The 25,516-nt window shown below is 46.4% G+C and overlaps 2 protein-coding genes across 14 annotated transcripts in view; one reads left to right on the top strand and one right to left on the bottom strand.

Annotated features, from left to right (window-relative positions):
• Positions 1 to 5: 5 nt before the first annotated feature.
• Positions 6 to 3,251, top strand: MYOC (myocilin, trabecular meshwork inducible glucocorticoid response; the record flags this gene model as incomplete). The annotated part of the gene is made up of 3 exons (XM_014943339.1): positions 6 to 456; positions 1,133 to 1,252; positions 1,374 to 3,251. Coding segments are annotated over 3 exons (1,356 nt in total), but the record flags the coding sequence as incomplete, so codon positions are not given.
• A 3,869-nt stretch (positions 3,252 to 7,120) lies between these two features.
• The window catches only part of PRRC2C (proline-rich coiled-coil 2C), a 61,925-nt gene continuing 43,529 nt past the window's right edge, over positions 7,121 to 25,516 (bottom strand). For 6 of the 13 annotated variants that reach the window (XM_014943420.1, XM_014943430.1, XM_014943428.1 and 3 more), the window contains 9 exons: positions 24,398 to 24,519; positions 23,684 to 23,820; positions 19,651 to 19,885; positions 19,079 to 19,201; positions 17,237 to 17,455; positions 16,201 to 16,275; positions 15,041 to 15,144; positions 12,854 to 12,980; positions 7,121 to 9,024 (listed from right to left, as the gene is read on the bottom strand). In XM_014943420.1, the coding sequence (XP_014798906.1) occupies positions 8,758 to 9,024; positions 12,854 to 12,980; positions 15,041 to 15,144; positions 16,201 to 16,275; positions 17,237 to 17,455; positions 19,079 to 19,201; positions 19,651 to 19,885; positions 23,684 to 23,820; positions 24,398 to 24,519 (1,409 nt within the window). In that variant the 3' untranslated portion in view covers positions 7,121 to 8,757. The remainder of the gene's footprint in view (positions 9,025 to 12,853; positions 12,981 to 15,040; positions 15,145 to 16,200; positions 16,276 to 17,236; positions 17,456 to 19,078; positions 19,202 to 19,650; positions 19,886 to 23,683; positions 23,821 to 24,397; positions 24,520 to 25,516) is intronic. The other 7 variants (XM_014943429.1, XM_014943432.1, XM_014943421.1 and 4 more) reach the window with 6 other exon arrangements.

The raw sequence follows: 25,516 nt of genomic DNA, 5'->3' as shown, positions 1-25,516 counted from the left end.
GCCGCGGCGAGACGGCCCCTCTCCGGCGTGCGGATGACAGCACCGGGCGCTGCACCTACACTTTCACCGTGGCCAGCCCCGTCGAGGCCCGTTGCCCCGACGGCAGCGGCGTGCCGGAGCTGCGGGCCGAGCTGGCCGCCCTCGCCGCCCGCCTGAGCCGGCTGGAGGGGCGGGAGAGGGGCACGGGGGGCTCGGGGCCGCGGGGAGCCGAGGTCGGGGGGGTGCGGGACCCCCAACAAGCAGCCTCGGCCGCTCGCCTGGAGGCTGCCTACAGCGAGCTGCTGCGGGCCAAGACCCGGCTGGAGGAGGAGAAGGGGCGGCTGGAGCGGGAGAAAGAGGAGCTGGGGAGGCGGCTGGAGAGCAGCACCCAGGAGATCGCCCGCCTGCGGGCCGCCCGCTGCCCCCCCCCCGGCAGAGAGGGGCCCGGCCGCGATGCCCTGCGCGGCCCCGTCAAAGGTAAGTGCCGGGGATGGGATCCCCTGTGCCCCCCCGCCACCAGCTCCCTGCCACCTCTCCTCTCCAGGGGGCTGGGAGAGTCCCTTTGCTGCCCCCCCCTCCCACGGTGCACCCACCCGGCTCTCAGGTGCCCCAGTGGGTGCCCCGTGGCTGTGGGGTTCAGCTCTACCAGGGGGTCACAGCACATTGCACCCCTCCCCAGGTCAGGGCTCTCCTCATCCCACCATCTGCCCTGCAGCAGAGTGGGGACAGCCCTGAGCTCTCCTCATCCCACCACCTGCCCCACAGCAGAGTGGGGACACAGGGGACCAGGCTAATCCGGGAGGATTAGGGGTTTCCCCTAAGGAGCATTAAACCTGGGGGCAACAGCATCAGTGGCTGTGGAACAAGGTCCCCATCAAACAGCTCTGACAAGCTCTGGGTGGTCCTGCTTTAGCAGGGGAGTTGGACTAGATGATCTATCTCTACAGTCCCTTCCAACTCTAAAAATTCAGTGAAATTGAGTGAAATCAGCAGGTCGTGGACGTGTCCTGCCGCAGCGGGACAGAGCACCGGGCTCCTGACCAAAGCGTCGGTGTTTGGGGAAGCGTGGAGCCCCCCGGGGCAGCGGGGGCAGGTGCAGCAGCGAGGAGGGCTGGCTCGGTCCCTACTCACGCTGTGCCTGGCCCCGCCGCAGCCCCCCGCTGGGACCCCCAGCCCCTCGCCTACCAGGAGCTGCAGTCGGAGAGGACGGAGGTTCCTGCATCCCGGCTGCTGGAGGAGACCGCGCTCAGCCGTCCGGGGAGCGAGGACTCGGGTACTGCCACCAGCACAGCTGGCTGTCCCCATGCCCCGCTGCTCACAGACACCGCTCAGCCCCCCCTGAGGGGCTCTCTGGGCGCCCCCGAGCAGTCACCCCTTTCTCTCTCCCCGAGCAGGCTGCGGCGAGCTGGTGTGGGTGGGGGAGCCCGTCGTCTTCGGCCGGGCAGAGTCCATCGCCGGCAAGTACGGCGTGTGGATGAAGGACCCTGAGCCCGTGCCCCCCTTCACACGAGAGACCACCTGGCGCGTGGACACGGTGGGCACGGAGGTCCGGCAGCTCTTCCAGTATGAAGCGGCCGAGCAGCTGGCCCGGGGCTACCCCGCCAAGGTGCACATCCTGCCCCAACCCTTGGAGAGCACGGGGGCTGTCATCTACCGTGGGGGGCTCTTCTTCCAGCCCCGCCGCTCCCGCACCGTGGCCCGCTACGACCTGCGGGGAGAGACGGTCACGGCTGAGAAGGAGATCCCTGGCGCTGGCTACCACGGGCAGTACCCCTACTCCTGGGGGGGCTACACCGACATCGACCTGGCGGTGGATGAGACGGGGCTTTGGGTGATCTACAGCACTGAGAAGGCCAGGGGGGCCATTGTCCTCTCCAAGCTGGACCCCGACACACTGGAAATCCAGCGGACCTGGGAGACCAACATCCGCAAGCGGGGGGTGGCCAACTCCTTTGTCATCTGCGGCACCCTCTACACTGTCAGCAGTTACTCGGCGCCCAATGCCACCATCAACTTTGCCTACGACACGGCCACCAGCACCAGCCGGCCCCTCAGCATCCCCTTCGAGAACCGCTTCCGCTACCTCAGCATGGTGGACTACAACCCCACCGAGCGGCAGCTCTTTGCCTGGGACAGCTTCAATATGGTCACCTACCCCGTCCGCCTCTCCCAGGCCTGAGAGGGGGCCACGGTGGCTCAGTCCCCACGACCCCCCTGTGTGCGTTGGCACCCCGCTTCGCTCCCCAGCTCCCCTTAGCACGGCCGGGAGCAGCGCCCCAGGCAACGGTGGGGGGCACACGCTGCCCAGCCGAGCCGTGGTGGGGCCCCCAATCTCCTCGCTGGCACCTCCGGCAACATCCTGTCACGCTCCAGTGCAGCAGAGGAAAATTAAATGCTTTTCTAGATCCTGGTGGAGCCGGTGAAACGCTTCTCGCCAGCCTCAGTGGGTTTCGGGTGGGCCACAGCGGTACCCAGCCCTGAGCTGCTCCAGCATCCTCTGGGAGCACACCCCAAATTTGGAGAAGGGAGGGTTTGGGCACAGCAAAGGTCAGGTGGTGGAGATAAGGAGAGGGTGCCCTGGAGGTTCCCACCTAAAAATCAATGCTTTCCCTGGCTGCAAGCAGTGACCCCCTTCCTGAGGCTGGGGTTTGTGTTTCCGGGCTCCAGCTGAGCACGAGCACTGCAACTGCCCCCCAGGCTTCCCCCAGCAGCAACAATTTTTGGGGAGACCTCCTGTCTTGCGGAGAGGAGCAGTGTTCACCCACCACCAGCAGCCCTGCAGAGCTGAGCCCCAACAAGCCCTGCTGCATCCCACGCTGCCAGTGCCCGGGGGTGACCCAGAGCTCAGCCGCCTCCAAAAATCATCCAGCAGGATCAAAAGCAGCAGGGAATACGGATGCTCATTGCACAAACCTTGTTTAATTGGGGGAGGAAAAAAAAAAAAAGGAAAAGAAGCCAAGAGAGCAACGGCGAGGTGTGCTGGCAGAGCACCCCACAGCCAAGCAGCCCCTCGGTGTGCCCAGTCCCTCTCACCCCCACGCTTTGGCTTCACAGCCGTGCCCCACCACCGACTCGGTGGCAGCTCTGGCCCCACCTGCCTCACAGCGCTCCCCAAGCTGGTCCAAAACATGCCCTTTTGACTATTTATTGTAAAAAGGCTGTAGGAGGCTTTCTTCTCCTTGCCCCCGACCCCGACCCCGGCATTGGGGGCAGATGGGGCAGCCATATCCACATCCCCCCAGGGGATGTGCAAGGTCCTGGCCCAATAAACGTCACCCACTGCCTCTGCCTTTCGCCTCGTCTTTTCAAGCTTGGGTTTTCCAGGGGTTTGGTAGGCTGGGGGTGTGAAGCGCTGGTGCTCCCCCCTTGATGCACCGGGAGGTTGAAGGTGGTGGGAAGAAGCTGCAAAGCTTTGACCAGGAAAATGCCACGTGCAGGAGGTGGCTGCCGGCAGGGCCAACCCCAGGAGCACCTTTATTTAGCACGGAGAAGCTGCAACGTGCCCGCCACGTTGAACTGGAATAAAAGTCAAAGCTTCAGCTCCAAACCCCGAAGATTTGCCAAAGGGGAACGATTAACCAGCTCCAGGAGGCAGGGCTGCAGGTGGGGCTGGCCACTCCTGGGGTCCAGCACAGGGCAGGAGGGATGGGGGGACGGAGGCAGTTCCCCTTTGCTGCCACGCTGCTGGGGTGTTTAGTTGCTCACATGGGGGGATAGCAGTGCTCTGAGACCAGAGGCTGCGGGGATGGGCCCTGGCTCAGATCTGATCCTGTTCTAGAAGAGCAGGAGACAAGGAGGGGATGGGGAAAGGCAGGGGGATGCCACAGGCAACTCCACAGCAAGGACTGTCCTGGTGAATCTGGTGTGGGGGGAACTGGGGAGGGTCTTTGCCCTACCCCTGAGATGGGCTGGGGAGGGTGTGGGATGGGACATGTACCATAGGGGGACTGACTCAGTGGGACCCCAGGATTTTGAGGCAAGAGGCTGGAAGACCCTTTCTCGCTCCCCAGCAGGCCAGGCATGGAGCCAGCACAAATAAAAGTGTCCCCTAGGCCACCACGGTACAGCCCCCCACAACCTGTGGTGGGCCCCCCACACCTGCCCCCTTTGCAGTAAAGGCTGCGCTGAGCACCCTACTGTGCGGAGAGGGCACCCTCTCTGATGGACCACAGCTGCTAGCAATACATTAGTGGTGGATTTGGGGTTCTCTTGGCCTCAGAAAACATGGGTGTGTAGCCCTGCCCTGGGGAACAGCCGTGGCTCTGGCAGCGTCCCTCTGTCCTGCGGTGAAAACCCACCCGGGAGAGGCGGTCGTGGGGGCCCTGGTACACAATGAACAAGGCAAAGAGCAGGGCAAGCCGCAGGGCAGTAAGGGTGGGGGTGAAGGCAGCTGAGGGGGTCACCCAGGAGCTGGCAGGGGGCTGCCACGCACCCACCAGGGCTGGGAGGAGGGAGGCAGCCAGCCGGCAGCCAGCTGCCCCCCCAAAGCACAGAAACCCAGCTGCTGAGGTTGAGAAAATGGCATTTCTGTCCCAAAAACCAAAAGGGGAGGCGAGGCTGGAGCTCCCCCGAGGTACGGGTTGAGCCCCAGCGTGAAAGGGAGGGATTCTTCAGAGATCCCTGGGGAGCAGCAGCAGCACCAAAGGCTTCTCAGTGTGGAGAGACAGCAAGGGCAGCCAGTCCCAGCCATGCCCGCTCTCTGCCAGCACTGGGGTCTTTTCAGGCTGGGAAGTACATGGCTTAATTGACTTAAAAATAAATGAAGACAAGCCAACGTACACAGGATTTCCAGAAAGCTGGGCTGGAGCTGAGCAGCGCTGAATACACAGCCTTACTTAACAGGCTTTGCAAAACAAGCCCGGAGAGTCCCTCCCCTCCTGCATCCCAGCAAGAAGCCAGCCCCAGCCCAGGGGGTTTGCTGGATCCGGCCCCAAGTCACATTAACCCCCTTCTGCTCTCGCCCTTGGGAAAAGTCCCAGTCTTTTCACAGACAGAACACTATTGAATAAATTTAAAAATAAAAGTTAATTCCCCTTACAAAATAGTTCCCTAATTTACGGAAGGTTCAGCATGATTATTTGTGATGACCGGAGTCCTAGAAAAGAGATTACACACCAAATCCCATTCAAATTAAAAAGGCAAGACCTGCTCCAGCGTAAATGGCCAGAAGCAAGTTATCTGGTGAAACGTCATAAAAAATATTCAGTGAGCCAGGGTGAGCGACTGAAAGCTCAACCTGGCTGCAAAGGCAGCCAGGGCAGTTGGGGGCTGTTTTGGGGAGGCACACATCAAAATTCAGGTTATTCAGCTGCACTGAATGCTCAAGCATTCCCTTTTAATTAAGTTTCCGCGGAATCATAGAATGGTTTGGGTTGGAAGGGACCTTAAAGATCATCGAGTTCCAACCCCCCTGCCATGGGCAGGGACACCTCCCACTAGAGCAGGTTGCTCAAAGCCCCATCCAGCCTGGCCTTGAACACTCCCAGGGATGGGGCATCCACAGCTTCTCTGGGCAACCTGTTCCAGTGTCTCACCACCCTCATAGTAAAAAATTTCTGATATCTAATCTGAATCTTTTTTCTTCCAATTTAAAACCGTTAAAAAATACTATCCTTGTTCTGCTCACTGCAAGAAATTACCAAAAGCTTGGTATATTCCCCACAGCCACCTGTGGGAAATCCGTCTGACATTTCCAGTGGCTTTGTTGGAGAATTTAAGATTAGTCCTTTCAGCAGCATTTCCTTAAAAACAGTTGTCCAGTGAACAATTTCCCATTTTTAGGGTGTTCTTTTGAAATGAACCAAGACAGCCTCAAAGCAAGGAAACCTCAGTGAAGCTCAATTACCACTGAAACCATCTCCCTTATAACACGTTTGTAGATCAAACCACTGTCTTCCCTTCCCTCTGTTCCCCGGCCTCCCGGGGGACACAGGAGTGTTTGCTGTAGCTGTTTGGCTCCTGTAAAAAAAAGCAATTTACCTGTAGTGTTACCTCCTTGCCCATCGCTCCGTTTGGGGACTGCAGCCACCTTGATTCACTCCATATTGCTGCAGTTCTTCTAGAAACCCCCCAAAAGAACCAGCTCCAGCTCCTCTGGTGCCCTCAAATGACCGCTTCCCAACAAGGTGAGTGCAGGAAGGTCTGTCTGCTCCCACCCCTGACCAAGGGCAGGCCCACAGGACACCCAGCGGCGCTTGAAGAGCCACCCTGACTCTCCTTTCCTTGCACCCCTTGGAGATGTGACGCAGACCAGCACCTTCTCCCAAGGGAAGAATTAATTCTCAGAGGCCAAACAGGAGGAGGGTTCTGGTGTTTGCTGTGAGCCCCGAGTTCCCTCTGGTGGCCGGCTGACAGCATCCTGCCTCTCCATAACCCCACAGCCCCAGGGATCACGGAATGGTAGGGGTTGGGAAGGGACCATCAGAAATCATCTAGTCCATCTAGGTTCACCTACAGCAGGCTGGACAGGAACGCACCCAGGCAGGTTTTGAATATCTCCACAGCCTCTCCAAGCAGCCTGTTCCAGTGTTTCACCTTCACAACTGAAGGACGCTCAACCTCTCGTTCTGATACCCCCGGGTATCATTAACCATGTGAGTTAGATGTGTGGTACCACGTGTGTGCTGGTTGCAGAGAGTTGGGAAGGGAGCAGCTGAGGAACAGCCCAAGATGGGGGCTTCCTGCTTCCTTGGGAAAGCTCACCTCAAGGCTCACTCTGCAGGAAAGCCCCTGCTGTGAGGGCACCTGTGGAGCCACCGGCACCTGTGGTCACCCACCAAAGGAGAGTAACGGGCTGGGTTCATCCTGGTCTCCTCCGACGAGTGGTTCTTCTCTAGGGATCGAAACACAAGCCTCCAGCACCAGCAGCTCACCAACACACCAGGGATGTCACATCCTGCAAACACAACCGGCAGCTCCTTCCAGGGCTAGGGGGAAAGCCACGTCCTGTGAGACCTTCGCTGGAGAACGAGAGCAAAAGTGCTGGAGGAAACAAAAACCAAGCCGTTTCAAACCGTTTCTTTCTTTCTTTTAGAAGTCTCTTTTCCCAAGCTGTAGGGCACGCTCTTCGCCCGGCGCACGACGTTGAGGTGCTCCCCTTGCATCCTGCAGCACTGCACTAATCATGAGATTACCCGGATGCTTTATTTAGAGAATACTTTATTAGTTTTTGTAATCAAACCCATGTAAATAAGACCGTACATATTTAATACAGTGCGTTACCCCTGTACAAATGGAAAAAAAATTAAGTTTAACATTTCTAGACCAATATGGCTGTTAATTTCTGTACAATGCCAACTCACACTACAAGTGGGATACTTTTTTCCAAAGTTGACATCACAGCTAGAGTTTCCAAAAATTCAAATTATATATATATTTATATAAAAAGATAACCAATAGCGATTCACTAGGCATCAATAGCAGCAACAGCCTTTCCAGCCTCTGCAGTCATTTGAACAAAATTATACACATTAGACTTTCAACTCACTCTTCCTTCCAAAAAAAGTAAAAAAAAAAAAAATCCCAGAAAAAAACCAGCAAATTCTGCTACTGATGTGGTACCTGGTGCTTTTTATTAGCTTTTTTTCAATCATTGTCTGGAAAAAAACCTCTAGAATAACATTATTAAAAACAGCTCCAGTATAGCACAGTCACTACTACATATCATAAGCAGGTACAGGATATCTTACATTCACAGAAGTATCATACAGTACTGTCCTACAGCTATAATACTAGAGGATACAATTAAAAAGGCATTTATTTGACTTGATTCTACTTTCCAGCACACTGTGGGCAAGGAGGTGGTGCGACGCAGCTCTGATATAAAGAATGCACCTTTGAAGATAAAACTCTCTTTAATCCGAGAAGGTTTCTTTTATTCTTTGTGGCACAGTTCTAAGTGCTCGTTGCTGTATACAGACAGAAGCTGGAAACCGTTTCAAGATCACTCGCATCATATAGAGAGAGCGGGACAGAGGTGAACAGAACTAAATTTTGACTATTGATGCAATGAACCTTTCAACTCCTGAGGTGAACGACTGAGGGGGGAGCGGGTGCAGAGGACACACCGGTGGCCAAGTAGCGTTTTCATACGGTGATCTAAATACAGTATATCGTCATCCAAAAAAAGCAGCAGCCAGCAAAGCACTGCCTTCAGAGGGAAATTCAACATCATCAGCGTCACTTTCCGTGTCACGGCAGGTTAGACGTCACACGGCAAAGGCAATTTTTGCCAGCTCTGTGAATCCCTCTGTTTATTACAAGATAGAAGCTTCTTAAGTCACTAAAAACTTAACACACATTACTTGGCCCAGCACCATCTTCAGATCTGCATGTTCTCATACTCATGGGGTTATAAAAAGATAAATAGCAGCTGAAGATCAGAGCCTGAAGAAAATAAGAGTATTCATCTTGTCAGCTAGGAACAGCCCTCCCCAACCACCTTCTTCCCCGACGTTGCTATTTCTCAATATTTTTTTTTTTTTCACTTTGAGAAGCGTACAGGTGTGTAAGCCACAACACGCGCACACGTGTAGAACGTGCACACACCAAAAGCAGCCTTCATGCTGTTAGAGAAGATACAAGCCCAAAGAGCCGAGAAGCTCAGCTGGATACGCAGCAGTTCGCATCCCTGACTGCTGACAGCTTCTGTGTCCCTTTTACACGGAGCCCTGCAGGGAGAGGAGACTGTTGTCTTGGCCCTTTGGGCTACAAATTCATGCTGCTGTAAAATCTCACCCGCCCTCCCCCTCTTCCCCCACCTCCACGCAAACACAGCCTCTAAGATTTTGTTTCTTCGGTTTTGATTGCCTGAGGTTTGATTGGTCCAGTTCTGACAGGTTTTGTGGTGGCAGCTGGCGCAGGGGCAGGCTTCTCCTCCGTTTTGTCCTGGCCGACTCCGGAAGAGTCAGCCATCGCCTCGGAGGGTTTGCTCCCGTTCTCCTCCACTTTCTGCGCTTTGCCTCCTATGGGTTTGCTCTGCTGCTGCTGCTGCTGCTCAGAAAAGAACCTCTGGGTGGACTGAAGTACCTCTGCTCTCTGCTTTGCCTTAAGAAAGGGGAGAAAATACATTTACTGAATGAAGAGAGGGCATTAGAAAAAGAGTGACTTCATGAAAGCTTCCCTAAATGAAAGGGGAAGGAGTGACCCCAGTGGCCAGACCTTCCTAGAAAGGCAGTCTCCGTCCGGTTGCTTCCCAGGTGTCACCACATGTAGGTGCTTGGCTCCTTGGTAGTGGTTTAACATCATGCCCAGGCTTCCCTTGCTCTTCGCTTCCCTAAATGAAAGGGGAAGGAGTGACCCCAGTGGCCAGACCTTCCTAGAAAGGCAGTCTCCATCTGGTTGCTTCCCAGGTGTCACCACATCTAGGTGCTTGGCTCCTCAGTCGTGGTTTAACATCATGCCCAGGCTTCCCTTGCTCTTCCTAATCCTCACCCCAGGAAACAGGACTCAAGCACTATCTTTTTACACCACCATTATTGCAGAGCTCAAGAAGTATAAACACCACCTACAGAAGGCTCAGACTGAAGCTTTCCTTCTCAGTGAGAGCCAGACATGGCCAGAAGGCGCGTGTGACTGCACGCTGCCTGCACCCTGACACTGCCCCAGCTACATAAGTGCTGTGGGCACCCAGGGCTCTGCCAGTTGTCATTTCTCCTGCAGCGTGACCCGTCCTTCTTGAGCACAGGGGCTGTATCACAGGAGCAGAATCTAGTCTGAGGACCCAGATTTTTTCACCCCTCTTGTCCTGGACACAGACTTCAGGGTCTGCAATGGCGATGCAAGTGAACCTGGTTCAAGGCCGTGCTCTGTGTAAGCTGAAGCCTTATCTGCTGCCCGCTCATTCCTGGAAGCACAAACTCCTGCCTGGCTTCCTTCAAATCCCTCCTCTGAATCCTACCCATAACCTTGACTTGCATCTGTGAAATTCAGCCTCTGTGCTTGTGTTTCAGTTAGTTTTACACTGCACTTTAAATGTGTGGTGCAGACCAAGTGCTTCAGAGCAAGCACTTGCTTTTCCAGTCCAGACTCAGTCAAAGCAGGAGTCACATCAAGAGTTCAATCTTTTGGAACCAGCATGATCAAGCCCAATACAGTCAAACAAAAACCTTTTTTAAAATAAAATAAAAAAAAAAAGTCTATCTTATACAAGGTATCCCAACTACAATATAAAAACTAAGCTTCCGTGTACCTCTCTAAATATTTTATACTCTTTTTACAGAAAATGAGATGATCAAGCCCAATACAGTCAAACAAAACCTTTTTTAAAATTAAAAAAAAAAAGGTCTTATACAAGGTATCCCAACTACAATATAAAAACTAAGCTTCCGTGTACCTCTCTAAATATTTTATACTCTTTTTACAGAAAATGAGGCTGGAGGGGTGGGGGGGAACAACACAACAGGGGAGACAAAACAGCAAACGCCTGAATAAGAGGTCTTGGCTTTAATACTCTGTAGTTGCTCCAAGTAACTCAACCAGCAACAGAACAGAAAACAAACCTATGAACTCTGGTGTACAACAACAGTCTGATTCTACTGGAGCTAGATGGACACCTGAAATCTTTTGCACAGATTTCAGCCATCCCCTGAGGTGAAGGCTAGAAGGCTGAATGACTTGATCACACGTAACCAAGCGTGACAGAATAACTCTCATTCTCCTGAACAGTGTTTGCAAGGAGATTCAGAAACCCAGGACTGCATATTTGTACTTGCTATGACTGGCTCAATTCAACTTATAATATAGACTCAAGACAATATACTAAGCATCACCAAGAAGTCTGTAAGTCTACACCATAAACTGCTGGTAGAAAACTAAACAGATAAGCATCTAAAACCCAAGGGGTAATCAATTTTGCTACAACCAGACATTACTGGGAAAAGCACACTCTTCTGCTTTTACACCTCAGAGCACAGGTTAAGGCGAATGAAAGTAGATGAAGGAGATTCTTAGCACCACCCATCTGAACAAGCAGCTTATTTGGCAGAAAACAAGCTCAGTGTACAACGATATCCCTACACAGATGCCCTGTACTGCAGTCCCTGCCTTGGTAAGAGCAGCTTGCCCCATCTTGAAGGGTCCCAAAGTGCTTTAACAAGTTTGATGACTCTCATCACTTGCTACTGAAATGCAGCAATCTCTTCTGCAGGGTGTACCACGTTACCGCATTCTACTGTGGAGAATTATCACAGCCATTTCAAAACACCAAAAAATGAATCTCCAGATTCACCAAGAAGCAAGGTTGGTTGGAACAGGAGGGTTCATGCTGCTGCTCAGAGCTGGAGAGGCAGATGTGAAATGACAGCTACCAGCCAGATTTGTAGGCTGCTTCACTCACTCAAAAAGTACAGGCTCTTGAAACTTAGTTGTCAGATGGCCTTCAACAGCAGTGGCAGCTCTGCAACTGCTGACTGCAAGACCACTTGAGAAAGGAAGCTCCCTACCAATTTTTTAGTCTCGAGTTCTTATTAAAAAAAACAGGGCTTAGAGAAGGTTCAGCTGTTTAAGGCCTGGCTACTGGCTTTGGGTCCAGAGGTATTTTAGTTAAGACATGATTTGCAGACATGTTCCTGCCCTACAAGCTGTCAAGACTGAACTGGTGTTCACAGCACTGCTGTTCAAATACTAACCTTTTTTTCTGGTTCAACCTTCATTGCAGCCTGGGCCTGATTGCCTCTGGCTCCAGATACTGATCCACAAAGACCTCTGGCCACACGTGGTAAATGAGGGTGGCTCATAAGGCCTGTGGTCATCTGAGGCAGCATCTGACTATGTGGTACTATTGGCAGCCTCTGAACAGGTGCTGGGAAGATGTTAGTATGTGGGGCTCTTACCAATGGAGGGAGCAGGTTAGGCTGAGAGAGGATCTAAGTGGGGGAAAAACAACAAAAAGAGACATTTTGCAATTAGAAAACTGCCAACTAGATTGCATGTTGGCATTATCTTAAAGGGGAAAAAAATTGCTGCTCTGCTCTCAAACTGCTGTCAAAAAAATGGGCTTTTATGTTAAAAGGCCATGCATGAACTGCAGGAAAAAATACCAGTCCTGTAGTGCTGCTGTGTCTGAAAGTAGCACACTAACAACTGAAAACCAGCACGTAATAAGGGAGGAGACCCCCACAAGGCAGTGGAGGAGTCGCTAGTGAAAGGCAGCCCTGATAAGGCTAGGTAGTCTCTGCTGGCAGCAATCCAAAAATCAAATCTCAACTCCTGCAGTCAAACACTCCAAATGCTAAGAGAAAGAAAGAAATATCCTACATTTTTAGAGAGGTTATACTTCCCTAACAGCCTGGCTACAGTCATCTGTAACAGGGATGCACCACCCTTGTAAGCTGTGCTCTCTGGAACGCCAGAAACAAACCAAACCTTCTGCCATCAGGAACTGCATGACCTCCAGAGATCCCTTCCAGCCTGAACTGCTCCATCGATACCTCAGAGCTGCATCTCTAACAAACCACCACACATCTGCTTTGTTTTTAGTCATTTAAAATGTGCACTGGGACCATTCTGAGACACGAAGCTTCTCCCCTTCCCCAAGTGAGTGATCTCTTTTTGCAGGATGAGGTGCATTACAGCTGCATGGGGAAGCCAGCAGCACAACTGTCTGTTCTATATCATTCACAACTTGTATTAAATCCCTCAGTGTGCACAGAACTCTCAAAATTAAACACACCACAAAATCTGCACTACTAGTTAGCAAGATCAGAGAGGGCTTTTTTGGCCTTGATCTCGAAATCGGTGCTCTCACGCCATTTCATTTTAAGGATTCCAATTTGTATCTCCCCATGATAAAGCCTGAGGAAACACAACTGACTTACAAAGTCTGCAGGTCATACAGAGGAACAGATTTGTTTGTAGGAAGCCACCAGTCACCTACCTGTGGAGCAAACTGTGCAGGAAATGGCTGTGTCATTCTCACAGCAGCAGCTGCTGACTGAAACTGCTTCTGGTAGACAATGCTGTTCATTTTGTTGGACTGATTGTTAGGACTTGTGGAACTGGCCCTAAAGAAAAGAACACCAGTTAGAATCACCCTGCTGTCATCCAGAGGATGTTTCTGCCTCCAGTTACAACTTAACTAGAAATTCAGCATTGGAGGGGGAAAAAAATAATCTCTTAGAGAAGCTAGTATTTTTCTAGATCTACTGTCAGTTTCAAATGCAAACAAACTCCTAAATTAAGAATACAAAGAGAAAACATAATCAGAAATATTTAGGATATGGAAAGATACCCTTTCCAGGATTCATAAAACAAATACTGATGTTAAGAGTGTGTTCCCCTTCCCATCCCTGCTAGCTTATGTTCAGTCCTACCCCCTTTACATTGTTTGCTTTATCGTGACAAGTTCAGAACTTGTCCCAACAGGCATTAAGCACACACAGGAGAAACTGTGATGTGCAGCTGCTTCCACTCTGACCTCTTGTCAAAACGTTTCAAAGTGTGCTTGAACAGATTTCAAGAATTCACAGAAAATGCTCTCCCCGTTTTATTTGGTTAAAAACATGCCTCTTTATTACAACTTTTAAGATGTGTTGAATCACCATGAATTAAATGAAGCCTGAAAGATTATCTAGGGGAAGGGCACCAAAGAGCCCTTGGAGAAAGAGAGAGGAGTGAACAGTCTTGAACAGTCTTCTTTAGGAAATGGAGCTTGATTTTCAGAGTTCTCAGCAGAGTGTGTGGGCGATACACTTACTCAATGTAAAATGAGCAGCAGGGCACCAGCGGCAAGGAAGCCAGTTAAATTCAACACACCCCATCACTTTGTAAGCTTAAAGAAGTTCCTGTTTAGTTTTCACTTTGAACTCTTGAGATGTATTATGCTTTTATCAATCTTTCCAGTAACTCTACACTTAAGGACAAAAGCTTATGATAAGCCCTGCTTTGGTTGCTAGGAGACATCTCGTGTAGAATCTCTAAGATATATACCATCGAGTCCATTGCCCTAAATGCGGACTAGCTTGTGAGTTCAAATGTTTCCTCTTCCTCATCCCTTCATTTCTTTCCTAGGTGAAGTATTGGAGGCACGACTTCAGCATTGCACGTAGGAGGTCACACTCTCAATTCTACTTCACTAGAAAAGCCTGAACACTGTCCCGTCTGCTACAGTGAAAGCCACCAAATATAATTGCAACGCATGGAAGTGCGGCTTGCAACAACAAAACTTTCTTAAAGCCACTCTCAATTCTACTTCACTAGAAAAGCCTGAACACTGTCCCGTCTGCTACAGTGAAAGCCACCAAATATAATTACTAGGCATGGAAGTGTGGCTTGCAACAACAAAACTTTCTTAAAGCAGTTTCCTCTTCCTCATCCCTTCATTTCTTTCCTAGGTGAAGTATTGGAGGCACGACTTCAGCATTGCACGTAGGAGGTCACACTCTCAATTCTACTTCACTAGAAAAGCCTGAACACTGTCCCGTCTGCTACAGTGAAAGCCACCAAATATAATTACTAGGCATGGAAGTGTGGCTTGCAACAACAAAACTTTCTTAAAGCCAAGTTCCAAGTTCCTTCAGCCCACTAATAACTTCACCCACAAGCAGCCCAATAGATTTACCATGAAGTGCATCAGCATATGAGCAAGATTCTGTTAATTCTGTCAATTAACCAAGCAAACCTGTGAACAGCTTACTAATTTCACTTGTGAGCAGCTTACAAGTCTTGCAGTGATTCTTAGCTGTCTAACAGAATTGTTGCCCCAATTGAAATGTAAGCCTTTAAGTGTTTTTCCTTTGAGCACTGCAGTTAAGATAAACTTAAAGAGTTTTATCCCCAAATACATCTACCCTGCTACAATCCCAGGTCATTTTACATGACTTGATTCGTTTCGTTTAATAAAAAAAAAATATTTTTTTCATGTTTCATTTCATAGCTATACACCTCCGGCCAACTATAGCAGATCTGATGATTTACTGGAATGCTGCTTTTAAGCTAAGATTAAGCAGTGTGTTTCATACTAGTAGCCCCTCACCTCATACGTTTCAGAATTGGCTGCTCATGCATGACTAGGTACATTTTCTAGCTCTGATTTCAAGGAATTTTGAGCTTAAGAGAGATTTACCGGAAGGGACTGGAAGTTGGAGTAGTACTTCTCCCAGTAACTGGCGGTGTTCCAGGTTTAACATCAATGCCACCTCCAAAGGCCTTCAGGTCCATTTCTGATATCTGAAAAACACAGCAATTGCCATGTTAATTCTAGTTCAAAGAAAAGTTACATTTACTAAGTAAGTTGTTAGCTTACCTCGCATTTTTCTCAATGAAAACAGGTCACTTAAGTGAAGGTGAAAGCCAGATTGCAAAATAGTGTCTTTTAATTAGAACAACCCCAGCACCATAAACACCTCTGTGTACAAAATTCCTGCACTATTTGGCACTTTCAGCAGTGGGATTGGATTTCTACCTTGATCTTCTTGCATAATAAAAGGGGATGACTTATTTCACATATTTGGCCCTAAAAAAATGTTTTGGGTTTGAAACTTCCTTCCCTGTCTAAGGTACCTCATGAAGTGAAGCGTGCCATAGAACTAAGTTCTACAGAAAAAAACAAAAGCACAGTGAAATAGAGCTGTCAGTCACACAAAAAAAGTCTCCAGATTCTAACTGGAGCAATGAATCTTACATGTTACTTTGCAGATGCACTCAACAGAATTAGTCTCTGGAACAGCATATTTCCATACACAGCCATGAAGCATAACAGCAACGATAAATCAGTTAAAAGTGAGTGGCTGTTTTAAGTTGATTTTCTTTAGCAGGAACATAATGGAACCCTTAACACAGGGCAGAAAAGTCACTTAAGGCCATCATCCCTCTGCTGGTCTTCCTCATTTCTTTTTGAAATGAGCGATCATTTTCTAACATCAACTGCAGCAAGAAACAGGCTGCTGCTTGGAAAATGGGCTCATAAATGTTATAAAGTTGAAAAGGTTTGGCCAAATAATACGAAGCTAGAAAACAGCATGGTGCAAAAAATCACCATATACTCTGGTGAGTGACAAGATGAAAATTTCATCTAGGTGATCTGGAATTCTGGTTGCCATTACTATCCAAGACATGGAATTAATTCCTGAGAGAGCTTTTTCATTCTAAAGTCTAGTCCACATGCTGTAAGGATTTCAGGTGTAGCTCCAGAGCTAGAGAAGTCCCTGCCGTGGGGAAAGGCTTTGCCACATCTGACAGAAAGCTTAGCTGTGTCCACATCCAGTGTTATCACCCACTGCTCACCTGAAAGTATGCTGCAACTGCGTTGTGCTGCACACTATCCGAAAATCCCAGGTGCCTGTAAATCTGTGATTCCATCTAAGACAAGAGACCTTGTGATTGGAAGCCAGCTCCACACATCCCCTCATTAGCAATTACCACAGCAGCTCCACATAAAGGAGATTCCCTTCAAGGTATTCAAATTTCTTGCACTATTTCAGGGTTATCTCCTTACTGGAGCTGTCACTCAAGGAGAGTTTTCTTCAGCTGTGCTATTCAGAAAAGCAGACTCCCAGCAACAATAGTAGGTTTTAATTCTGCTTAAGGTCACAGCTGATACAGATTCCATTGAAGCCCCAAAACCTCCAGTTTGTTGCACTAGAAAGATATGATCCCTTGACAGTCACTCTTGGATTCAAGTTTCAGGACAGAACAGAACAGGTTTTAATGTCTTCACATTTGGGAGGACAAGGGATAACTTCCCTTCTCTAGAGTCATATACACATTTGTCTCTTGCAGTATATTTCACCACAGCTACCTGACTGGAATTCTCTGGGACACTCATCAATCTGGAGGACAGGGCAGTATTAGTAAAGATTAGATCTACCCTGAACTGCAGGTACTCCCTATTTGCCAGTACAAGAGGTACATGGCCAAACAGATGCGGGCAGCAGGAGGAGGCATTACAATTGTGGTTGGTGCACTTGGTGCATTTGAGGGGTGTGAGTGAAATCTTACAACTTGTTTCTGGTCTCATACTGGAACAAAATGATAAAAGCACACATGACCAGAATCAGAAACCAGGCCTGACAATGTAATGTTGTTTGCCTGCTGTTCTAACAATAGCTCTGTATTATTTTCTACCGAGCTTCTACATGAAATACCCTACTAGTCCATGACTAACCTTCACGGGCTTTTCTATCTTCCCCTCCCTACCTCTTACAATTAAAGCAGGCTTTTAGATGCGAGAGTCAACACAGGTTGCCATGCTGTTCTATAAAACAGCATACAGCTGTGCTCTGTGTTCATTTTTGTACTGTAGATGTGCCAATGTTGTTACCTTTCCAGTTGCAGCAATCATGCTGTGTTGAGTTCCTGCTGGGATTAATCCTCTGAAAGGCTGGGTTACTTGTGCAGGCCTGCTTAGATTTTGAGCCTGCGCTTGCGGTGGGGTGTGCTGTAGTGGTGGTTGTAAAGATTGGGGTAGGGCAATAAGTGGCTGTGCTGTGGATCCAAAGTTGGGCAAAGAAATTTGTGATCCTGGCAAAGGTACTGTCACCTAGAAAAAAAAAATAATACAAAATCACCAGTAACATATACACAAGGACCATTATTTAACTTTCTTCACTAGCTGTATGATTTCAGCTACCTTCAAAGTAAACGGCTTAATGAGTTCATACATTTACCCAGACAGCTGCAAACAAATAACTGAATTTATTGTTTAGCTTGTCTTTATAATCAGTTCTAATAGTGTTCACAAAGTTGCATGCTCGCTACTAACTCCATCATTCAACATAGCTTCACTGTACCAAGAAGTAAATTGAGCTCAACTTGGAAAATAAAACTAGAATGAAACAGTCAATTGGGTTTTTTTAAGTAAATTTTTATAAATTTTTTTGAAGTTCAAATAATTTTAGTCATCGTAAGGACACTGCCTAGAACGAAGACTAGATTTCACTTTCTGAAATGCTGACTGATGTCAGCATTTCTCAGCTTAAAAAAAATTCCAAACAACAAAAAACAACCGTGGCCTATCCCTTGTTTGGATTAACGGAGCCCTGCGGTCTGAAAACACCACAGAATGGTAGTGATAAACGTGAAAATAAGCACAGCGGTGACCTGACCGGCAGGAGCTGCTGCATTTCCCAGTCTGACCATCAATCCACACCTTGCAAAATTATATTTTGAGCGTGACTAGAAGAATGATATATTTTTCCGGAAGTGAAAAGACTTACTAAGGTTATGCTCTGAAGGATAACATAGATTAAAAGTACAGAGGCAGCCAAGCTTGAACACATTAAAAACACTAACCCTTCTAAAAGGTCCTTAAAACTTTATGCGAGATTTTCAACAGATGAGATTCAACTTTTTAAGACTCTTCTAGATAACCAGTCTGGACAACTTTTCATGCGTATGTAGTCTGTTATAATAAACTAGCCCATCATAAGCTTTTTTTTTGGCAAAGTAGTCTGTTATAATAAACTAGCCCATCATAAGTTTTTTTTTTTTTTGCAAAGCCACTTAAAAAAATTTGAAATTTAACTAGAAGATTAAAAACACTACACAATATCCTGTAAATATGATGGAACACTTGCACATATCAAATTAACAGATCTTTCACAACACAATTAAAAAACCTTAACGTCGGTGGAGTTATTTTACAAACTCCCTGATACAGGTTAGTGTTTGCTGACTTGGTTGCCCTGTTTGTCTGTGTAATCATCTATCTGCTCATTTGTTTTCTATGTGTTTGATATTGCTGACATACATAGCAGCTCTGAGGTTTCATCTCAATGAGACTTGGTGTTAATTAGGCTGCACTAAGCACCTGGAGTTTGCCTCTCCCTTCACCATCATTAACTGATATCTGCACCCCAGTAAGGGCAGCATACGCCATGAGCAATTAGCAACGTCGCTCTGCCAACTAAATCTTTGCCTGTAGCTGGAAAACAAACTATGTAAGAGAAAGATGCCAGAGACAAATGATGGACATGAACTTGAAGGCCAACCAAATTCTCAGCAGTTCAGTTTTCTAGTGCTGCTGCAGCAGCCCTCCTTTGCTATCAATTTTCAATTGCTACATTTTAGAATAATTAAAGATTGTCTCAGCCCGCACCTCCATCCCCAGCCATATCAACAACAACAACATGCTTTTAAGAAGAATACAATTTAGGAAATTTACCATGCCATAGTTTACCTGCTGGAGAGCACTGGGGGACTGTGCAGTGTTGTAGAAATTGCTCTGGCCAGGCTGTTGAACTTGCCCAGAGTACAGATTTGAAGCCTGGGTGAGCGTAGCTCTGGCCTAGGAAGAGCGAAAAACACAATTACATTAAGAATTAGGAGAGCAGTTCAGAGACTACATGGCACATTATTCTCTATTGCAACCAGTACAGTAGGAACTACAGCAGAGCAAGCTGACAACCTGAAGGTTTCAGCTTGTGATAAAGCTCTCATTTGCAAGTGGTAGAATAGCCCTTTATCACCTCCCATAACAGAAATTAAACCTGAAGCTCCAATTAGTGATAGAAGTGCAAAGAGCCCTGTAGTTTGAGGAACAATCCTCAATTCAGATTATGCCTTTATGAAATTAAAAGAACATTCTCTTCCAAGTGTCTTAAGTTTCCTGCTACCTTGACTATCATGAAATTATCACAGAGGTGGGCTTACCCCAAACGGAGCAATACTTGATCAATTATTGCATTATCTGTATCAAACCATTGCAGAAGTTTTACGTTTTGGAGCATTTCCTACCTGGAGAATGTGTGTATCAATAAGCTGAGAGCCTCCCAGTCCTGAAGCTTGACTAAGTTGATGTTCATATAAGATAGGAATAGGTTGTGTGTTAGAAGTCTGTTGGAACGCCAGGCTTGACTGTGCCTTAGCAAGCTCCTGATGCTGTACTGCTGGGAAGTTGTGTAAGGCTGTACCAGACAGAACTACTGGTGATGGCTGAGACAAACCACTTTGCATAAAAGCTTGCTGGGATCTGCAAGAGATTGAAGCATTAAACATAAAAATGCAGAGAGAACTCAACAATGAGCCACCAAAAACTAATAACACAAGTTATATTCTTTAAACAGAACCAGAATGGTTACCTCTACTGAACCAATTTTCACCTGAGAAAGATAGATTTTGCTATTTACTCTGTATGCAATGAAATAATAGAGGCTACTAAAGGCCACAGGGAAAAAAAAAACATCTAGGATTTTATCTAAATCTTAAAGTACATGTAGCTATTTAGATGTGCGTGCTAAAATAGTTTTTTGCATAACTTAAACGTAATATACAGAAGCTACAAGTTCTTAGTTCCTGTACTATAAGGTAGGACGGTGGTAAAGAACCACATGTGAGTATTTCCACTTAGTCATAAAGTAAAGTAAACTGCTTTGTTCTCTTGACTTCACAGATCTCCCTAGTCCAACTTTTAATACTTACTGGTTAAATCATGGGATGCTTATAATTGTAGCTTCCAAATGAATGTTTTGGCTTAAAAATAGTAGTACAGACAGATGCCACAGCCTTTAATTTTAACTAGATATTCAATTCCCTTGTCACCAGCATGGGTAAGCTACAGTTTGTTTGAAAAACAAAGACCAAAACCAGTGCAGCACAGTACCACAGAGAGGTTGCTTTAGTCCATTAGTATTTATCCGAACATTTCCATTAAGAGACTGCTGAACAGCCACTTTCAGACTGAAGAATCAGAGTTTCTAAATAAATGCCCCTCTCAAAGCTTTTCAGCTCAGAGAAGAGTGGCTTTGATGTAAAAACACTTTTCACTTTATCACTTGGTCAATATGTACCAGCATAGCACTGGTCCCGTTAATCTGTCAGCATAGTGGCCATGTGCTTGCCTGACAGGACACCCAGGTTAGCTTTATTCTGTACCTTTCCTTAACTGCAAAAACATTCTTACAGTTGCACTCTGAAAACTAGAAAAACTAGAGAAATTTCTCCAGAATGCAGGCAGAGGAACGTCTTCAATGTAGCAAGAAACATTTTCCCAAGCTTTTTTTTTTTCCTTAAACCAGTAACCCACACATCTCAAAGCTTATCCTCCACTGCACCTTTAAAGAGACGTGGGAAAAGTATTCATACTGTTATAATAAAATAGCACAACCCAAAACTCCATTACTAGTGGGTTTGTGCACGACCAGATCAGCCAGAAGCATTTATTTCATCTGGATCGCATGCCAGACTGATTGTGTTTCTGCAACTAGCCAACTGTTTGCAACAACTTTTGTTAGCTGTGGTAAGACAAGCAAGATTTAGTCCAAAGTCAGCCAAGCACAAAGTCAGGATACACATGTACTCAATTAAACCTTCTGTGGCTTCAGCCTTCTACATTGCAACAAGCAGGTTTTTCTACAGCACAGGCAAAACCCTGTAATTAAATTTCCAAAGAAACTTTCTCGAAGCCAAACTAAAAAAATCTGTCAGAATTACACCACTGTGAATCAGTTTTGAGAGGAACTGCAAGGAAGCTTTGGAAAGGCTTACAGCGGAAATTGTCTGGCTATTGATGCCACTTGAGAGATACAGGTCATCTTATTATCTTTTGCAGCAAACAGAAAACATTTGTTCTAAAAGGTATCCTGCTATCTCTATGCATCTGAAATTAAGTTTCTACTGATGCCACTTGAGAGATACAGGTCATCTTATCTTTTGCAGCAAACAGAAAATATTTGTTCTAAAAGGTATCCTGCTATTCCTATGCATCTGAAATTAAGCTTCTACCCTTTGCATAAAAGCTTGCTGGGATCTGCAAGAGATTGAAGCATTAAACATAAAAATGCAGAGAGAACTCAACAATGAGCCACCAAAAACTAATAACACAAGTTATATTCTTTAAACAGAACCAGAATGGTTACCTCTACTGAACCAATTTTCACCTGAGAAAGATAGATTTTGCTATTTACTCTGTATGCAATGAAATAATAGAGGCTACTAAAGGCCACAGGGAAAAAAAAAACATCTAGGATTTTATCTAAATCTTAAAGTACATGTAGCTATTTAGATGTGCGTGCTAAAATAGTTTTTTGCATAACTTAAACGTAATATACAGAAGCTACAAGTTCTTAGTTCCTGTACTATAAGGTAGGACGGTGGTAAAGAACCACATGTGAGTATTTCCACTTAGTCATAAAGTAAAGTAAACTGCTTTGTTCTCTTGACTTCACAGATCTCCCTAGTCCAACTTTTAATACTTACTGGTTAAATCATGGGATGCTTATAATTGTAGCTTCCAAATGAATGTTTTGGCTTAAAAATAGTAGCACAGACAGATGCCACAGCCTTTAATTTTAACTAGATATTCAATTCCCTTGTCACCAGCATGGGTAAGCTACAGTTTGTTTGAAAAACAAAGACCAAAACCAGTGCAGCACAGTACCACAGAGAGGTTGCTTTAGTCCATTAGTATTTATCCGAACATTTCCATTAAGAGACTGCTGAACAGCCACTTTCAGACTGAAGAATCAGAGTTTCTAAATAAATGCCCCTCTCAAAGCTTTTCAGCTCAGAGAAGAGTGGCTTTGATGTAAAAACACTTTTCACTTTATCACTTGGTCAATATGTACCAGCATAGCACTGGTCCCGTTAATCTGTCAGCATAGTGGCCATGTGCTTGCCTGACAGGACACCCAGGTTAGCTTTATTCTGTACCTTTCCTTAACTGCAAAAACATTCTTACAGTTGCACTCTGAAAACTAGAAAAACTAGAGAAATTTCTCCAGAATGCAGGCAGAGGAACGTCTTCAATGTAGCAAGAAACATTTTCCCAAGCTTTTTTTTTTTCCTTAAACCAGTAACCCACACATCTCAAAGCTTATCCTCCACTGCACCTTTAAAGAGACGTGGGAAAAGTATTCATACTGTTATAATAAAATAGCACAACCCAAAACTCCATTACTAGTGGGTTTGTGCACGACCAGATCAGCCAGAAGCATTTATTTCATCTGGATCGCACGCCAGACTGATTGTGTTTCTGCAACTAGCCAACTGTTTGCAACAACTTTTGTTAGCTGTGGTAAGACAAGCAAGATTTAGTCCAAAGTCAGCCAAGCACAAAGTCAGGATACACATGTACTCAATTAAACCTTCTGTGGCTTCAGCCTTCTACATTGCAACAAGCAGGTTTTTCTACAGCACAGGCAAAACCCTGTAATTAAATTTCCAAAGAAACTTTCTCGAAGCCAAACTAAAAAAATCTGTCAGAATTACACCATTGTGAATCAGTTTTGAGAGGAACTGCAAGGAAGCTTTGGAAAGGCTTACAGCGGAAATTGTCTGGCTATTGATGCCACTTGAGAGATACAGGTCATCTTATCTTTTGCAGCAAACAGAAAATATTTGTTCTAAAAGGTATCCTGCTATTCCTATGCATCTGAAATTAAGCTTCTACCACATACGGGGTTCAAACTAGGATTTCAAACTGTTTCAAGACTCCAATGTTGGCTTAATTAGAAAATAAACTCAAATTATTGAATTAAAGGGACAGACTCCTCTTTTTCTTAGTATGAAAGACTGTTTTCGGCTTTTTGGCCTTGCTTCCTAAGGATACAAAAGCACCATTTTTGAACCCACAATTTCACAACTACATCTGCACATGCAGATTAGTCAGACAACTCACACAGAGCTCTCAGCGAGACAAACAGACAGAAGAGATTTTTGGGGAAGACAGGACGATAAGGCAGCTATCGAGCAAAGAACACAAGTCTGCATGGAAGCAAGGTCTATAAATTCTGCTATTCCAAACCCAAAGAAATTTGCATACGCTACCTACCTATAAGGTTGTAAGGAGGAGTTGAACAACTCTTGGGCTTGTGAAACAGCTGGTGCTGCTCCTAAACTCAGCTGGGCTTGATGCTGTCCTTGCAGAGGTGCATAGATGGGGATGGGGATTTGCTGAACTGAAGCAGGCTGCATAAAAAAGAAACTATTAAATATCCACATGGACAAAAGTCACACAGAAAAGCTACAGTTAAATGCGTGCCAGGATTTGTGTATCATTATAAAAGTAAACAAAACCAAAGAATGTCAAATCCCAAGGCTGCATGCAGAGCTGGTACTGCTCCCATTCAGAAAACTACTTTTTAGTTGAAATTGACACTTCTCCTTGCAAAGAACCATCAGAATCTGAATGAATCATTTAGATCTGCATACAAAATGACCACACAATTTTGTGCCAGAAAAGCTGCATAAGCCTGCACTGAAATGGCTACAAAAACACCTCCCATGAACATGTGCTTTTACATGAAGTATATTTGTGAGTGAAAGCTTATTCTCTCAACTTTCACAACAAACGCTTCCATTCTCAGGAACAGCAGAGATCAAACACTGCCTGCATGCACCAGAATGAAATAGCAAGGCCACGTACGAACTCATTTTTGCAGAGTCTTTGGTCTTACTCTCCCTTGCCCCCATTAGCTCACTGGTAGAACTTGAAAGACAATACCAACAGGGAAGGGAAAAAAGAAAAAAAGAAATCCCCAAATACCTGAGAAAGCCCTGGTTGAAAGCCTTGCTGTTGGGCCAGAGAAGGTGGTGCCAAACGTGCATGTTGCGTGTTGAACAGATGACTTGTATCCATATAAAATGCTGGGATTTGAGCTGCAGTACCTCAGGAAGAGCAATACAATTAGTACCTGATGCCAAACACCGCCCTGCTTGAAAGGTTTTCATCAAGAGTTAGGGATGCAGCCACTGTCAGTACTTCCCAGTATGAGAGCTACCGGAAGACTGGGAGAAGAAATGGGACAGAAGAGCTGGGTGCGTAACCAGCTTTAGCATCTCTTCCAATTCACCCCCAGAATCTATCAGTCTTCCATATGCATCTTCAGTCCCATAAAATTCTTGGGGACGAGCAACAGATTCTGGCCAAAACAGGTGTTTGGGTGAAGGAAGAAAGAAGAACATGCTATATTGTCATGTAATTGAGGTTAACTATATGTAGGTTTTTCTTTAAAGAAAGGTGCCGTGATTCTAAACTATCGCAGCACTTTAAGAAATCAAGACTTAGTCATTCTTGGTCTTAAACAGTGATTTACAATTCTGCAACAGAAAAATGGCACATCAAGAGATTCAAACTTACTTTCCTCAATAAACTAACAACACAGCATTATCTTTATGCTTACTCATAGAAACTTGCACATTTAGAGTAAGACAAAATTAGGGAATATTTGCTTACAGAATGCTCTCCATCATTCTGTCTTTACCACAGATAAAACCAGAAATGAATTTAACTCTCCAGCTTCAGAACCTCGAAAAAGCAGACATGTGGCTTCCCAGCCACAAACACTATTACCTGCTGCAGACTGAGACACGTAGACCTGGGGACTTTGCTGTTGCTGGGCGATGAGCGATGGCATGCAGCTCATCTGGGAAAAGTGACTGGCAGAAGCGAGGCTGCTTGTCTGCAACTGCTGGGGTTTCACTTTACATATATTAGGAGGGTCTGAGGTGCTCGCAGTCTTCGTACTCAGGGAAGAGGTTGTGTATGTTCCAGCTCCTAGAAGGACAGAGGCAAGTCATACATAATAAAACAGCTCAAGATATTTCAAAGCCTTATCTGTCAGCAGTCAAAGTGAAATGAATTTAACTCTCCAGCTTCAGAACC

The sequence above is a fragment of the Calidris pugnax genome, unplaced genomic scaffold (assembly GCF_001431845.1).
Source record: "Calidris pugnax isolate Ruff unplaced genomic scaffold, ASM143184v1 scaffold63, whole genome shotgun sequence".
In the NCBI taxonomy this organism is placed as follows: Eukaryota; Metazoa; Chordata; class Aves; order Charadriiformes; family Scolopacidae; genus Calidris; species Calidris pugnax.
This window is presented reverse-complemented; position numbering and strand designations above follow the sequence as displayed.